Source organism: Salvelinus sp. IW2-2015, linkage group LG6.2, assembly GCF_002910315.2.
Source record: "Salvelinus sp. IW2-2015 linkage group LG6.2, ASM291031v2, whole genome shotgun sequence".
NCBI lineage: Eukaryota > Metazoa > Chordata > Actinopteri > Salmoniformes > Salmonidae > Salvelinus > Salvelinus sp. IW2-2015.
The window spans coordinates 12,034,428-12,052,180 of record NC_036846.1 but is presented as its reverse complement, the minus strand read 5'-3'; the positions used below and the strand labels follow the sequence as shown (position 1 = coordinate 12,052,180).

Here is a 17,753-nt window from a genome sequence, read left to right as displayed (position 1 = left end):
TTAAGTTATACTTTTATTACTCCCATGTATTACTTTTTAAATATTATCCGGTTCTGACGATCAATATTTCATAAAAAAGCTATTTAGCTGGTAGCCTCTGTGTAATAAATTATTATTTATCTGTTCGGTGTTCGCATATTTAGCCTGGCAGAACAGTCAGTGCATTCTTCCTTTTTCCTCAGAGATATTAATTTTCTTCATTTTCTCATGTCTTTTTTTCTGTGGTAATATTGTATTATATTGGAGATTTTTCTGTGGTAATGTTGTATTATATTGGAGGTTTTTCTGTGGTAATGTATTATATTGAAGGTTTTTCTGTGGTAATGTATTATATTGGAGGTTTTCTGTGGTAATGTTGTACTATATTGGAGGTTTTTCTGTGGTAATGTATTATATTGAAGGTTTTTCTGTGGTAATGTATTATATTGGAGGTTTTTCTGTGGTAATGTATTATATTGGAGGTTTTTTATTGTATTATATTGGAGATTTTTCTGTGGTAATGTATTATATTGGAGGTTTTTCTGTGGTAATGTTGTATTATATTGGAGGTTTTTCTGTGGTAATGTATTATATTGGAGGTTTTTCTGTGGTAATGTATTATATTGGAGGTTTTTCTGTGGTAATGTTGTATTATATTGGAGATTTTTCTGTGGTAATGTATTATATTGGAGGTTTTTCTGTGGTAATGTATTATATTGGAGGTTTTTCTGTGGTAATGGTGTATTATATTAGAGGTTTTGACGCTTCCACCCCATTGCACTTACCATTTACACGTGAATACAAGGTTTATTATTTTAAGTATGGTATTTTACTATTCCAATAAATGGCCATCCAAAAACAGTTATTGTATGTATATTTTTTTATCTTAGCCTTCTGTATCAGTAGGTTTCTACCATGTGTCCTGAAATGGCCAAAATCTTAAATAAAACCGCAATTACAACCCCAGCAGGGATGAAGTTGACCATTACTGTTCATCTTTACACACTCATCTTCTCTGAAACAGCTCTTCTACCAATGTAAATATAACATAAAAGTAACATTCTCATTTCCCAACAATTTTTCCAAGGTGTCCAAGATTCCCAGCATGAGAAGATAATCACAGTCGTAGGAGAGGGAATGATCCATAGTCCAGACTTCCCATTTACCTACCCCAGGAGTACCGTGTTGGTCTGGAGACTAATGGCCTCCAGTGACAACAGGAGAATCCACTTGTCCTTTGACCAGAGATTCGGCCTGGAAGACCCAGAGGACGGAATATGCAAGTAAGATCATACGCATAAAGGCATATAACATATGCTTATGACATACTGTCAGATTTGTTGTAAAATAAAAATGCAACATACTGAATAGCCAATATAGCCAAGTCAGCATGTTGTGTTTCACCTTGAGATATACCTGATGGGTGTACCGTGCCATTTAATAACTAAATTAAATACATGACGWACCATGACAATACAGTGCAGTATACTGCAACTATGCAGTATGTAGGCCTACATGTCCATCTACAGTGGTAGTAGTTAATCTAGTTTTACTCTATTCTTTAGCCAGCTTTTCATCAGGACTTCCCGAGTTCAGTTAGCATGCGGAGGCACCGGGGAGCATGACATATATCATGGCAGTGTTGTGGTAAATTTTTCAAGATTTAGAGTCAAAGAGGGCCCATTTGTGAAATTGCCTTTTGCCCAGTGTGGCGGCTGATGAAAATGAACAAGTACAGCTCAGAGTGAGTTGTTTTTCCAAGGCCATACGGCGTGGGTGAATATTTCGTCGGCAGCAAGTTCCTCTACATACGGGTCGTGTGATTGGACAAATGACGGAGAGGTCTTTCCCCCCAGGAGCTAAAGTCTGTGAAGGGTCTTAGACCTCCCCTTATTTGATCTAATACCCCCTTTCAATTACTAGCTACCYTTGTCTCTGTTGCCATTCATTAGGAACAGCAGTGCTGAGCCAGTCTGTGATCGATTTCCTTCATGCATTATACTCAGCATCCGGGTGTCAATACATCCAATCTGACTGCCTGGTTGATATGGAGAGATCCTGTAGAAAGCAGAGGGGGAGAGAACAGAGAGTGGCTAGCTATTGTTGGAGAGCCCCCTGATGGTAGTTATGATGTATGACATGACCGTGCCACAGACAGCCAGATTCCCAGAGATGAGATCATACTCAGGCTGATCCTATAGCTGATTCTGGGGTCAGAAGAACCAAAAGGGGGCATTTACACCTTATAGTAAAGGTTGTCTCATCGTGTCCAGAGGTTTCAGTGCTGGTAATTTGACCCCACGTTCAGCCATTTTGGGTGGGTGGATCTCTTTTGATGAATGGGGTCACTGTGTTGTCTGAAGCCCAAGAGGAGGAGTCCCACGGTGGGGAAGAGTGAGGATTGACAGCCTTTGTGCTGGCCCTACCTCCATACAAGACTGCACTAGTTGCAGTCCCAGAGGATGGGAGCAGATGATAACAACATCCTCTTGCACTGTCGTACAAGTCATTGCCACCTCTCCGTTTTTACCTCCCTCTTCTTTCATTTTCCAACAGAGAACATCTTTTATTTGATCAGGTCCCAAGACACACAGTTGGCAGAGATAGCAAACAGATGAATAGGTACACACATAAGCAGAAGCAGAGACATCTTCACAAGTCTCTCTCTCCTTTACACACACACACTCTCTCTTTTACGCACACTCTCTCTTTTACACACACACACACTCTCTCTCTCGCTCTGTCTGTCTGTATCCTCCTCCCCTATTTGATTCTCTCTTACACATGCGCAAGCTAAAAATGAAAAGCCGAAAAATAAAACTGTTGCCGGCCAAAATGACAACAAAAAAAGGTTAATTTGCATAATTTTGTGGAATTAAATTGGCCTGTGTGTATTTTCCTTAGTTATCATGTATCTTATTTATCAAACACAACTATCACACGCACCTGCAGCTCCTCAGCTGGTTGCTGCTGCACTTTTATAAGCCCATTCACTGCGCAACATTTCTAAATGCAATCGTGTGTTAAAACAATTTTGGTGCACGAGTAAAAAGAGCTACTATTTTTATTCATCAATTGGCAATTGAAGCGCGCCTCCCGTTCACCATTCAATTGCAGACAACAGTCTATCAGTGCGTTACCCACCATTTTACAATGTGAGCTGGAGGCAGTATTCATTTGTCTTTAAACTGTGTATGCTTGAACAAGCATTATAACTCCGCCTGAAAAAATGCCCACCGTTTATGGTCACAATAACGCCCTTATTTGCTCTATTTTCATCTCTGTCACATATGGAACCGCTCTCATCAGGTGCACTGTTTAGAATGGTGTTTTCCTACATTTTGGAAAATTATTGAAAATTAAATTTTATTGGCTGCTTCATTACAGGAGTTCCATGTTCTGTGTTAAGAACGTACCAAGAATGGGTCACACACACACACACACACACACACTACACACACACACACCACACACACACCACACACACACACACACACACCACCACAACACACACACCACACACACACCACACACAACACTCTTGTCAGCTCTACCTCCTCCACCACATTGTGTACATCCCCGTCTATCTTGTAGTCGGTGTACCCCCATAGGAATCCAATGCAAGCTAAATATGTAAACGGAAAACATTCACACACACACACACACACCCACACCCACACCCACACACACACACACACACACACACACACACACACAATTATCTTGTTAATTGTGCTCTACCCTACGCCTCACAGCACATTAACTACTAAATAAATAAGAGAATACAAATCCTCAAATCCTTGGTTCTCTAATTAGCAGCAGTAGCCGGGGATAAAACAAATTACAGAGTGGGGGGGGAAACTCCAGAGAGACAGAAAGAGAGAGCCCATGCAGCGAACAATCATCCTCAAGAAGAGAAGAATCTTCAGTAGTTCAGATGCTCATCTACTATTCTGCTTGTCTGAGGGGGGATGAAAAACATTCTTCTCAAATCCAGCGGAGAAAAGTCATATTACCAACCTGTCGGTTGGCATAGCAGCACAGAGACACTTGAGACACACGGCTACAGTGGCTTTAATCATTCTCCAGAACTTTTACTGTATTTCTATAAATAATGTGTTGGAGTGTGGCATTACACATGGAACTATGTAATAAGCAGGTTGCACTGCATTATAGATTAGCCATCTGCCACCGTGGGGCTGTCGGCCTGCTTCACAGTCCTCCAAACCATATCAGGAAAGAAGAGCTGAATATTGACAGCTAATGATGCTTATTGCACTGTGTGTACTGTTACAACATGTAGTCAAAAACCCACATCATAGGTTGTGTAGATCCAGCAATACTGTATGTCTCAAACACAAATGATTGGAAAAGATACAGTGCCTTCAAAAGTATTCATATCCCTTGGCTTATTCCACATTTTGTTACAGTCTGAATTCAAAATGTATAACTTTTTTTTTCACCCATCTTAACATAATACCCATAATGACAAAGTGAAAACATGGTTATAGAAATGTTTGCACATTTATTGAAAATAAAATACATTTCCGTAAGTATTCACACCCCTTTGCTATGACACTCCAATTTCCTTTGATCATCCTTGAGATGTCGCTACAACTTGATTGGAGTCCACCTGTGGCCAATTTAATTGTTTGGTCATGATTTAGAAAGAAACACAAATGTCTATATAAGGTCCCACAGTTGACAGTCCATGTCAGAGCAGAAATTTGACCATGAAGTCTAAGGAACTGTTCATAGATCTTTTAGAGATCTATGAATTGTGATGAGGCACATATTGTGATGTGATGAGGCATATATCTGGGTGTTGAAAGGTTCCAAGAAACAGTGGTCTCCATCATTGGGAAATTGAAAAAATATGGAACTACCCAGACTAGAGCTGGCCGTCTGACCAAACTGAGCAACTGGGCAAGATGGATAGGCCAGGGAGGGGACCAAGAACCCAATGACCACTCTGACAGAACTACAGGGTTCCTTAGCTGAGATGGGAGAACCTACCAGAAGGACAACAGTCTCTACAGCGCTTCACCAATCTGGGCTTTATGGGAGGGTGGCCAGACAGAAGCCACTACTGAGAAAAAAGCACATGACAGCATGCCTGGAGTTTGCAAAAAGGCACATGAAAGACTGGGATCATAAGACAAAAGATTATATGACATCAAACATGTAACTCTTTGGCCTGAATGCATAGCTCTATGTTTGGAGAAAACCAGGCACAGCTCATCACCTGTTTAACACCATCCCTACCGTAAAGCATGGTGGTGGCAGCATAATGCTATTGTGATGCTTTCAGCTGCCGGGACTGGGAGACTGGTAAGGATAGAGGGAACAATGAATGGAGCCAAATACAGGCAAATCCTTGATAAGAACCTGCTTGCGAGTGCTAACAACCTTAGACTGGGGCAAAGATTCAAAGCAATGCTCATATAGCTTCAGAACAAGAATGTGAAAGTACTTGAGTGGCCCAGCCAAAGCCCAGACTTGAATCCCAATGACAATCTGTGGAAAGACTTGCAGATTTTCAATCTCTGTTAAATTAGATAGGGAGGAGGGCAATGAACAGCAATCTTCAAGGAAGAATGGGAAAAAATCCCCAAATCCCGATGTGCAAAGCTGATWCAGGCATACCTGTTACAATCGTCAATGGAAGGTGCAGCGTCGTAGGCGTACATTTTCATTTATTAAATGAACACCGAAAAAAACTGAAAAAATCCCAGAAACGTAACGTCTAGTAGGGCTAAACAGCACAGTACCAAAAACAAGATCCCACAAACTACAGGTGGAAAAGGCTGCCTAAGTATGATCCCCAATCAGAGACAACCATAGACAGCTGCCTCTGATTGGGAACCATACCCGGCCAACAAAGAAATAGAAAACAGATTGCCCACCCTAGTCACACCCTGCCCTAACCAAATAGAGAATTAAAAGGATCTCTAAGGTCAGGGCGTGACAATACCCAAGACGACTCAATGATGTAATCGCCGACAAAAGTGCTTTTACAAAGTATTGACTCAGGGGTGTGAATACTTACACAACCGTTCAAAAGTCATTCCATAAAACATCTGCCGTTTCCAGCTACAATAGTAATTTACAACATTAACAATGTCGACACTGTATTTCTGATCAATTTGATGTTATTTTAATGGACAAAAAATTTGCTTGTCTTTCAAAAACAAGGACATTTCTAAGTGTCCCCAAACTTTGAACGTAGTGTCTGTAAATGAGATACTTCTGTATGAATTCAGGCTGTAACACAACAAAATGTGGAATAAGTCAAGGGGTATGAATACTTAGTGAATGCACTGTAGGCACTGAATAAAATTAATGTTTGAATGGGATTTACAGTATATTGATAACATTAGGTACGTTAACTATTGCATGTGTATAAGAAAACGTTTGCACCTTACGTCTCCCTCTGAACGCCATTGAGCCCCTCCCTTCCTCCTGCGTGACCTTTCCTAAATCAAAGGCAACCATGTCAGGAAATTTGTCAGTCAAGGTTTATTTAACATCACAGCAAATCCCTTTTTAGTTGTATGCGTGTCCCCTGTGTTGTTTTTATAGAAACCAGCTCAAACTGAAACTGTCAGGGAGACGGAAAATGTAAACAATGTCCTCGGTAACCTAATATCTCTATTGGCAGCGCTGAATGAAAGGTAAGTGTGCCTGTCAACAACGCTTGAGTGATTAGTACCAGACTTGACTGTGGACTGTGAAACAAGGGTTTATTGAATGTGGATCATTGGTTCCACAAAATAACAAGACCCACTACCCTGGAACGACTCTTTGAAATTAGGATTAAAGGTTTTCTGGAACTCTGCTGTATTTAGAGAGTGATAAAACAAGGTAAGGTTGTCTGTCCCCTCTCTCCACTCTAGAATGCTAATTGACAACATTTCTGAAACCAATTAATCAATAGAGATACGATGTGAATTAGTTGCTCAAGTAATTTCCATGAAGACCAGTGACGAGTCATCTACGTCCGAAGCCTAAATAGAAATCTGAATATCAACGGTTAACAAAATCGAGTAACAAAACCTATTATGCTGGAATACATTGTTACAAAACACAATCACAGATGCACATTTGTCCTGATTTTGTTTTCCTTCTACTCAATTCCTGAAAGTGATAATGTAATCTCAAATAAAGTACCGATTATTTTAATCGACTGTAATACGACTTTGTAAAGATCTATCAGATTTTGTTTACAAGGCACGGACAAGGTAACTCTTATTTGAGGAGCCAAGAGGCATCGTTGCGAGTGGAGCGCTATGCTACCGCTAATGAGCACAGGTTTAATTAAAAAGTAAATCCAAARCTCAACAAAATATGTATTTGCTTACAGTGTTTAGCCTTAGCCTAATAGACTTGTGCCAGGGTTTGTGTCTGGCCCATTATCGCTAACCAGAGGCGACGACTGCTAATACTTTCCCTCCTAACCCACTTGAGGTTGCTCGCTGAATGATTGCACAAGCAATACTCAGCTTATGTTTTCTTCATTTAATATCGACTCTAAATTATAGAGCTGCCCATCGCTCCCGGCGGAGACACTTTGAGCATTAGGCCCCACCGTTAGAAACCATTTAGTGATAGAATATCCCTTTCTCCTCGGAGAACTGGATGGATGGATGGATGGATGGGCGGGAGGAGGGGAAGGGAAATATAAAACAGGAGGGGGCTGTGTAGGGCAGCTACAGCTCAGTGGGGGGTGTATTAGGGCTCCAGAGGGACAAAGCTAACCTCACAATAAGCAATCACAGGCAATTTATGAAATTGCATCATGCTACATGGGTAAGGTCCCAGATTGAGAGAAGGAACCATGAAAGCCCTTTAGATTTCCACACCAATTCAGTGCCTCAGAGGATATATAAATGTGCCAGCACCCAGTTTGGTGTGTAATGTTCAGTATATGCATTAAGTGCTCTCTTTCAATGCATGCCAACTTTATGTCCTGTCTCCAATGGCAATGTGAATTCAGGGGACCACACATATTGAGCCAATGCTCTCTCTCTCACCTCCCCTCTCTCTCTCGCTATCCCCCCCCTCTCTCTGTGTTCTTTTTCCAGGTATGATTTTGTGGAGATCGAGGAGCCATCTGAGAACACCATCCTGGGCCGCTGGTGCGGGTCCCAGGTACCCGCCAGTCACACGTCCAAAGGCAGTCAGATCCGGGTGCGATTTATCTCCGACGAGTACTTCCCCTCCGAGCCCGGGTTCAGCATTCGCTACTCCCTGCTCCCAATCGTAAGCCACCTTTCCTCTGAGCACACAAACAACACAAAAACACTCCCTTACATAATGACCTATTATTCAATCTGTTGTTCTGTATGTGCAAACCTCTCTCAACGTGTTTGTTTTGACCAGTGTTTATACCTAAGTGCTGTTGTAATAGAAGTCGTGACTGTACGGACATTTGATGCACCTGTGATCCAATCAGACAAGGTTTTGATTAGAGGCAATGGTGCAGAAGTGTTAATAGATTTGGTTGAGATAGGCTCTCAGGCACAGCATGGCCTGCTGACTCTGGTTGGATTCAATCCACGTCTAATTWTTCTCCTCCGACTGATGAAGAATAGCGCTGGAGGAAATACCAGCCGTTTTAGGGCTCCTGACCATATTTTTTCCACTGATTCTAACTTTTTGTTGTACATAATGTTTCCGACATTGTTTCCTATGACCGAATARAGCTTCTGGACATCAGAGCAGTTATCACTAACCTCGATTTGGATGAGGACTTTTACTTCAATGAGTCGGAGGCAAAGGCCCAAGTCCCCGACATGTGGAGAAGGAGGAGGTGGCGCTGTAGAGGCCGGCGTGCAGGGTACCTGACAAGACTACGTCAGAGAGTGGATATACCGCCTCTGCCCTCTGTTCTATTGGTGAACGCGCAATCACTGGAGAACAAACTGGACGAGCTCCGTTTCGAGACTATCCTATCAACGTGATCTAAAGAACTGTAATATCCTATGTTTCTCAGAGTTATGGCTGAACAAGGACATGGAAAATATGAATCTAGCTATTTTTTCTATACATCGGCAGGACAGAATGGCAGYGKCGGGGAAGCTCAGGGGAGGGGGTTTGTGTCTCTTTGTTAACAACAGCTGGTGCGCGGTCTCTAATATTAAGGAAGTCTCGAGGTTCTGCTCACCTGAAGTAGAATAACTCTTGATAAGCTGTAGACCATACTATTTGCCAAGAGAGTTATCTATATTTTTCATAGCCGCCTATTTACCACCACAGATGCTGGCGCTAAGACTGCACTCAACGCGCTGTATAGGGCCATAAGCAAACAAGAAAAKTATCATCCAGWGGTGGTGCCCCTTGTGGCCGGTGATATTAATGCAGGAAAACTAAAATCCATTTTACATAATTTTTACCGGCATGCCATCGGTACAACCAGAGGTGAAGAAACTCTAGATCCCCACACACAGAGACACATACAAAGCTTTCCCTCACCCTTCATTTGGCAAATCTGACCATAACTATATCCTGCCGATTCCTGCTTACAAGCAAAAACTCAAACAGGAAGTATCAGTGACGCGCTCAATACGRATTTGGTCCGATGAAATGGATGCTAAGCTACAGCACTGTTTCGCTAGCACAGACTGGAATATGTTCTGGGATTCATCCGATAACATTGWGGAGTACACCACATCAGTCACCTGCTTCATTAATAAGTGCATCAGACAACATCGTCTCCACATTGACCATACGTACATAGCCCAACCCGAAGTCATGGATTACAAGCAAGATCCGCACAGAGCTAAAGGCTAGAGCTGCAGCTTTCAAGAAGCGTGACACTAATCCGGATGCTACGCCCGCCAATTTAACCATCAAACAGGCAAAGCATCAATACAGGACCATGATCAAATCCTACTAAACCGGCTCTGATGCTCGTCGGATGTGGCAGGGCTTGCAAACTATCACGGATTACAAAGGGAAACCCAGCCRCGAGCTGCCCAGTGACGCAAGCCTAGAAGACGAGCTAAGTACTTTCTATGCTCGCTTCGAGAAAAACAACACTGAACCATGCATGAGTGCACCAGCTGTTCAGGACAACTGTGTGATCAATCTTGCCGTTGCCGGTGTGAGCAAGACCTTTAAACAGGTTAACATTCACAAGGCCGCAGGGCAAGACGGATTACCAGGATACTTAATCAGAGCATGCGCTGACCAGCTCGCAAGTTGTCTTCACTGATATTTTCAACCTCTCCCTGGCCCAATCTGTAATACCTACATGTTTCAAGCAGACTACCATGGTCCAGGTGCCCAAGGTAGCCTGTCTAAATGATTATCACTMCGTAGCACTCAGATCTGTAGCCATGAAATGCTTTGAAAGGCTGGTCATGGATCACATCAACACCATCATCCCAGACACCCTGGACCCACTCCAATTCGCATACCGCCGCAACAGATCCACAGATGACACAATCTCWATTGCACTCCACACTGCCCTTTTCAATTACCGCACGGCAAGTGGTACCGGAGCACCAAGTCTGGGACCAAAAGGCTCCTGAACAGCTTCTACCCCAAAACCATAAGACTGCTGAACAGTTAATCAAATGGCTACAGGGACTATTTGCATTGAACCCCTTGTTATGTTATGTTTATTTTTTTACACTGAAATTCTTGCACTGGTATTTGCACAACTACTAGACTCTACCCACACACTCACACATACTAAGAATGACACACACACACACACACACACCACACACACCACAACACACACACACACACACACACACACACACACACACACACACACACCACACACACACACACACACACACACAACACAACAACACACAGGCATATTGACACCAACACACACTTACACATACACACTTTCACACTCTTCAAATATGCTGCTGCTACTTTGTTTATTATCTCTCCTAATGGCCTAGTCACTTTTACACCTATGTACGTACATGTACATTACCACAATTACCTCAACTACCTCGTACCCCTGCACATTGACTCTGTACCGGTACTCCTTGTATATAGCCTCATTATTGTTATTTTATTGTTACTATTTCCTTATTATATATTTTTTTACATGTGCTTTGTTGGGAAAGGGCTCGTAAGAACGCATTTCACAGTAAAGTCTACACCTGTTGTATTTGGTGCATGTGACAAATGAAATTTGATTTGATATAAAACATGGATTAAGAGCTGGATCCAACTATTAGCTTTGGACTTGTGTCTGAAATAACAGGTTTTAACATGGCTCTCTCATTCTGTCTCTCTTTCTCTCCGTTTCTTCCATCCTTTCTCTCTCAATTCAGTCAGCCTCTATTGGCAGGATGTGTGTCAATAGTCCCATTTTAGATAATGAAAGATCACATTACTCTGTCTGTCTGTTTACATCCTACGTCTCGCATCCTATTCGCCTCTCCTCTTTCTCTCTCTAAACCCTATCTCACTTTTTTTCCTTTCCTGACCCCTGTCTTCTCTCCAACATTCCCCTCCCCTCTCTTCTCTCTCCTTCATTCTCTTTCTCCTCATCCCAGACCACACACATAGAGGCCCCTTAATGCCCACACAATTCACTTACGGAAAAACCCAGAGATAAACTGAAGTGAAGACTGCCATGTTTTAACCTGTCATGTTGCAGTTGTGTGCGCCTCACTCTAAGTAAACAACTCTTCCCTTCATCAATCCGTAATGGCCTGCAGTGCAGATAAATCATTTCTGTTACTGACAGGCACAAATGGGAAAAGGAGGTCAGCAACGGTGCATCTTTTTGTCTGTTTTCCCTTTTTTCTGAGAACGAGACAGGTTTTTTTTTTCATGCGCTTTTGCAGTTTTCTTTTGGTTTATATTTACCACATTTTTTCACTTGGTTTTATTGACTTTGCTCTCTTTTTGGTAGATGAGCTGACACTTCCACGTATTTCTTTAAACAAATGCATTTCCTGTACTTTCTGACTTTTTTCGGGTTTCTGATACTTTTTTCAGAATCTCAAGTATACAGCTGCCTAACATGTTGTCCTTCTTCTAATAATGTGAGCCATGACTCTTTTCACCCMAAATTCTACCTAAAAGTTTGCTATATACTTTCATACCATAAAGATGGTCAAATGTGGAGCTGAGTCCTTATTCTACACCGTATAGTGTGTACAACCAGTTATATTCATTAGATGAAATCTGGAGGCCAATATGCTTAACTGAAGGGACTCACCCACACATGCATACACATAAACAAAGGCCTGTCTTAATACTAAGAGCCTTTCATGCAATTTTCCCTAAGCATTATAATAATTGACATTCATCTGGTTGTGTAATAACTTGTAACCCATTTTCTGCAATAGGAAACAGTACAGAGGAAGCCATTTGTGTTCATTAACCTTTAATGATATCTGTCAAGACTAATAGTATGCTGGGCCGATCATAGTTAACCCTAATTTTGCACATACACTCTTAGAAAAAAGTTTTTCAAAAGGGTTCTTTGGCTGTCCTCATAGGAGAGTCCTTTTTTGGTTCCAGGTAAAAACCTTTTTGGTTCCAGGAAGAACCCTTTTAGGTTCTAGATAGCACTTTTTTCCCCCAGAGTGTAGAGGCCTGTGTGAATGTGAGTAAAACTGATGTCATCAACTTCAGCCATGTTCCAGTTTAAAGGTGATCCATTTGGATTGTTCAATGACCCAAAGTGTCATTAGATCAGACCTTTTCAGAAGTCATGCAGATCTAGATTAAAAACATCCTATCCAGTGACATGAGACCCTTTGCTAGCCATGCTCCCTCCCTTGGCCAAGACTGTTTAGTCAGGCTGAATTATCCAAATATGTTTTCCTATCACTGAATACGGTTACAGTTGAAGTCGGAAGTTTAAATACACTTAGGTTGGAGTCATTAAAACTYGTTTTTCAACCACTCCACAAAGTTCTTGTTAACGAACTATAGTTTTGGCAAGTCGGTTAGGACTTTTAATTTGTGCATGACACAAGTAATTTTTCCAACAATTGTTTACAGACAGATTATTTCACTTATAATTCACTGTATCACAATTCCAGTGGGTCAGAAGTTTACATACACTAAGTTGACTGTGCCTTTAAACAGCTTGGAAAATTAGAAGCTTCTGATAGGCTAATTGACATCATTTGAGTCATATGGAGGTGTACCTGTGGATGTATTTCAAGGCCTACCTTCAAATTCAGTGCCTCTTTGCTTGACATCATGGGATAATCAAAGAAATCAGCCAAGACCTCAGAAAAAAGACCCCCAAAAGTCTGGTTCTTCCTTGGGAGCAATTTCTAAATCCCTGAAGGTACCACGTTCATCTGTACAAACAATAGTACGCAAGTATAAACACCATGGGACCACGCAGCCTCATACCACTCAGGAAGGAGACGCGTTCTGTCTCCTAGAGATGAACGTACTTTGGTCGAAAAGTGCAAATCAATCCCAGAACAATAGCAACGGACCTTGTGAAGATGCTGGAGGAAACAGGTACAAAAGTATCTATATTCATAGTAAAATGAGTCCTATATTGACATAACCTGAAAGGCCACTCAGCAAGGAAGAAGCCACTGCTCCAAAACTGCCACTGCTCCAAAAAAGCCAGACTACGGATTGTAACTGCACATGGGGACAAAGATCATACTTTTTGAAGACATGTCTATGGTCTGATGAAACAAAAATAGAACTGTTTGGCCATAATAACCATCGTTGTGTTTGGAGTAAAAGGGGGAGGCTTGCAAGCCGAAGAACACCATCCCAACCGTGAAGCACGGGGGTGGCAGCATCTTGCTGTGGGGTTGCTTTGCTGCAGGAGGGACTGGTGCACTTCACAAAATAGATGGCATCATGAGGTGGGAGATTTTGTGGATATATTGAAGCAACATCTCAAGACATAAGTCAGGAAGTTAAAGCTTGGATGCAAATGGGTCTTCCAAATGGACATGAAAGTTGTGGCAAAATGGCTTAAGGACAAAAAGTCAAGGTATTGGAGTGGCCATCACGAAGCCCTGACCTCAATCCTATAGAAATTTGTGGGCAGAACTGAAAAAGCATGTGCGAGCAAGGAGGCCTACAAACCTGACTCAGTTACACCAGCTCAGGAGGAAGGAGGAATGGGCCAAAATTCACCCAACTTATTGTGGGAAGCTTGTGGAAGGCTTACTGAAATGTTTGACCCAAGTTAAACAATTTAAAGGCAATGCTACCAAATACTAATTGAGTGTATGTAAACTTCTGACCCACTGGGAATGTGATGAAAGAAATAAAAGCTGAAATAAATCATTCTCTCTACTATTATTCTGACATTTCACATTCTTAAAATAAAGTGGTGATCCTAACTGACCTAATTCAGGGATTTTTACTACGATTAAATGTCAGGAATTGTGAAAAACTGAGTTTAAATGTATTTGGCTAAGGTGTATGTAAACTTCTGACTTCAACTGTACATGCACTCAATAATGCGATAATTGTGGCTAGTCAGATTAATATAGTAGTTAGATTAAAATGTTTACATACTTTGCAAGAAGAACGATTTCCCTAAAAATCCTGTTTACATGGACACATCTGAAATCAGGCTACCTGATGGAACTCTGATAAATGCAGAAAATCGGCAATCAAAATAGACGTTCTACCACAGTGAACATGTTATTTTGGACATATCAAATCAAATCAAATTTTATTTGTCACGTACACATGGTTAGCAGATGTTAATGYRAGTGTAGCGAAATGCTTGTGCTTCTACATAGAAGTAGAACTACATAGAAGTAGTTTTAACATACAAACTTTATAAGACGCATACATTCAGTTGTTCCAAACACACTTCACTCATGCTAAAGAACTACATAGAAGTAGTTTTAACATACAAACTTTATAAGACGCATACATTCAGTTGTTCCAAACACACTTCACTCATGCTAAAGAAGGAGACACACTYGKCTGGTGCTAGCACATGTGCAGATCAAATTCACAGCTGGAACGTCGATTTAAGGTTTTTACATGTCCTAATAATTCGAAAGACTGCGCAGAAAACCATGTGTTTTTAATCTGTGTATGGTTACTTCGATTTTGACCTTACGCCAATGAGCAGAGTAAGGTGTTTACATGACTTTTGCCATGTAACCTTTTAGTTAACTAGGCAAGTCAGTTAAGAACAAATTCTTATTTACAATGACGGCCTACACCGGCCAAACCCGGACGACGCTGGGCCAATTGTGCGACGCCCTATGGGACTCCCAATCACGGCCGGTTGTGATACAGCCTGGATTTGAACCAGGGTGTCTGTAGTAACACCTCTAGCACTGAGATGTAGTGCTTTAGACCGCTGCGCCACTCGATAGCCCGACATGGCCGATTGCCAAATTCAGTTTAATATCGAAATATTAGTGTGCATGTAAACATACTCAATGCCTTTGAGAACATTATGATCCCCCGAATCATAAATCTCACAAGGTTTTTTTGAGAGTAGACCTTTGATGATACTACACAATTTTGGGCATTGAAAAACATTTGTGGCATTGACAACTGGATTGGTGCTGCCGTGATTTCCGCTCCAATATCCCATCTCACTTTACACATCAACGATTACTGGAAGGTAATTTCTGATGCATATCCTCCAGAAATGATTTAATAGATATGTTTCTCTTTGATGTGTGATACCCTGCTCAGAACATTATTTATTTCCCCGAGGTGTTTACTAAAGCATTTGTGCATGCCCGGACCTTTCAATCTCTGCTAAACGAGTTTCATTGTCTCCTGTGGAACAAAGGCATTGTTCATCTTTTTCAGTTCATGCTAAAAAGAACGAGCAGCTTTGGTGTTTAATCATCCTTCCATATAGCACCATATTGATGTTGTCAGAAAGACCAGATGGGACTTGATTTTTGTATAGTTTCTCTCCTTTATCTTCAAGACGAATATCAGGAGAGAGAGTTATAAAGCAGATAGATTTACAGAGAATAAGGAYCTTACTGATTTGAATGCATCTTTTTACAGAACAATGTCCCCAGTGACACCTGTCAATCCATACAGAATAGGTCCTCCACCAAATTCACGGCACACCAACATCAACTTGCTTTGCTTAGTCTCCCATCCAAGCACTGTACAAGTTCTAAGATAGATCATGAATGCATTTATTTATGTATGTGAAAGTCATGAGGGGAGAGAAGATGAGGACAGCTTTCTTCTGCTCTAGTTGTATGTTTTATTCACAAACCACAGATCATCTGAAATTTCGCCTACAGTCAATCAAACCAGGATCTGAGATCTAGTAGTATTTTATTAGCTAAAGCAGCAGTTTCTCTTCTGAACCCTAGGTGAACTTTTCTGTAGTCTTCATCAATCCTAATCAGAATGAGTAAATACTAATTACCTTATTAAATACCGTAAACCATTTACTACACTGGCACTCCAAACCTCTGAATCCATAACCTTGTAAGAATCCAGTTTGCTGTATGATTTTTGCCTCTTAAACAGTGATTCTCAAAAGCAATGTTGATCTGTCCTAAGGTCTACAATTTGTCCATTTGTTTTTGCTCTATGGTAGAACTGTTTTTTTATTCTAGTGGAAGGGAAGGAGGTGTGTTTTGGCTTAGTCTCCGGCGTACAGTGCACATCAAGAGGCATGGCTGGATCGTGAGGGGCTATATATAATGTCCAATAGGGGGAGAGTATTTGTGTTACCTACAATTCTACCACCATGCTGTTTTCTCCATGTCACTGCTGGTTTAAGTTGTTGATGATTAGGGGATCTGTGGTAGTACATTATACAGTGAAGGAAAAAAGTATTTGATCCCCTGCTGATTTTGTACGTTTGCCCACTGACAAAGATATTATCAGTCTATAATTTTAATGGTAGGTTTATTTGAACAGTGAGAGACAGAATAACAACAAAAATATCCAGAAAAATGCATGTCAAAAATGTTATAAATTGATTTGCATTTTAATGAGGGAAATAAGTATTTGACCCCTTCTCAATCAAAAAGATTTCTGGCTCCCAGGTGTCTTTCATACAGGTAACGAACGGAGATTAGGAGCACACTCTTAAAGGGAGTGCTCCTAATCTCAGTTTCTTACCTGTATAAAAGATACCTGTCCACAGAAGCAATCAATCAATCAGATTCCAAACTCTCCACCATGCCAAGACCAAAGAGCTCTCCCAGGATGTCAGGGACAAGATTGTAGACCTACACAAGGCTGGAATGGGCTACAAGACCATCGCCAGCAGCTTGGAGAAGGTGACAACAGTTTCTGTGATTATTCGCAAATGGAAGAAACACAAAAGACCTGTCAATCTCCCTCAGCCTGGGGCTCCATGCAAGATCTCACCTCGTGAAGTTGCAATGATCATGAGAACGGTGAGGAATCAGCCCAGAACTACACAGGAGGATCTTGTCAATGATCTCAAGGCAGCTGGGACCATAGTCATCAAGAAACAATTGGTAACACACTATGCCGTGAAGGACTGAAATCCTGCAGCGCCCGGAAGGTCCCCTGCTCAGAAAGCACAATACATGCCCGTCTGAAGTTTGCAATGAACATCTGAATGATTCAGAGGACAACTGGGTGAACGTGTTGTTGGTCAGATGAGACCAAAATGGAGTTCTTTGCATCAACCCAACTTGCCGTGTTTGGAGGAGGAGGAATGCTGCCTATGACCCAAGAAACCATCCCCACCGTCAAACATGGAGGTGGAACATTATGCTTTGGGGTGTTTTTCTGCTAAAGGGACAGGACAACTTCACCGCATCAAAGGGACGATGGACGGGGCCATGTACCGTCAAATCTTGGGTGAAAAC

General features: G+C 41.5%; 1 protein-coding gene across 2 annotated transcripts in view; it reads left to right on the top strand.

Annotated features, from left to right (window-relative positions):
- Positions 1-17,753, top strand: part of LOC111965835 (platelet-derived growth factor C-like) — a 71,193-nt gene that overhangs the window by 31,516 nt on the left and 21,924 nt on the right. For both annotated transcript variants that reach the window (XM_023990174.1, XM_023990173.1), the window contains exons 2-3: positions 1,067-1,262; positions 8,064-8,241. In XM_023990174.1, the coding sequence (XP_023845942.1) occupies positions 1,067-1,262; positions 8,064-8,241 (374 nt within the window). The remainder of the gene's footprint in view (positions 1-1,066; positions 1,263-8,063; positions 8,242-17,753) is intronic.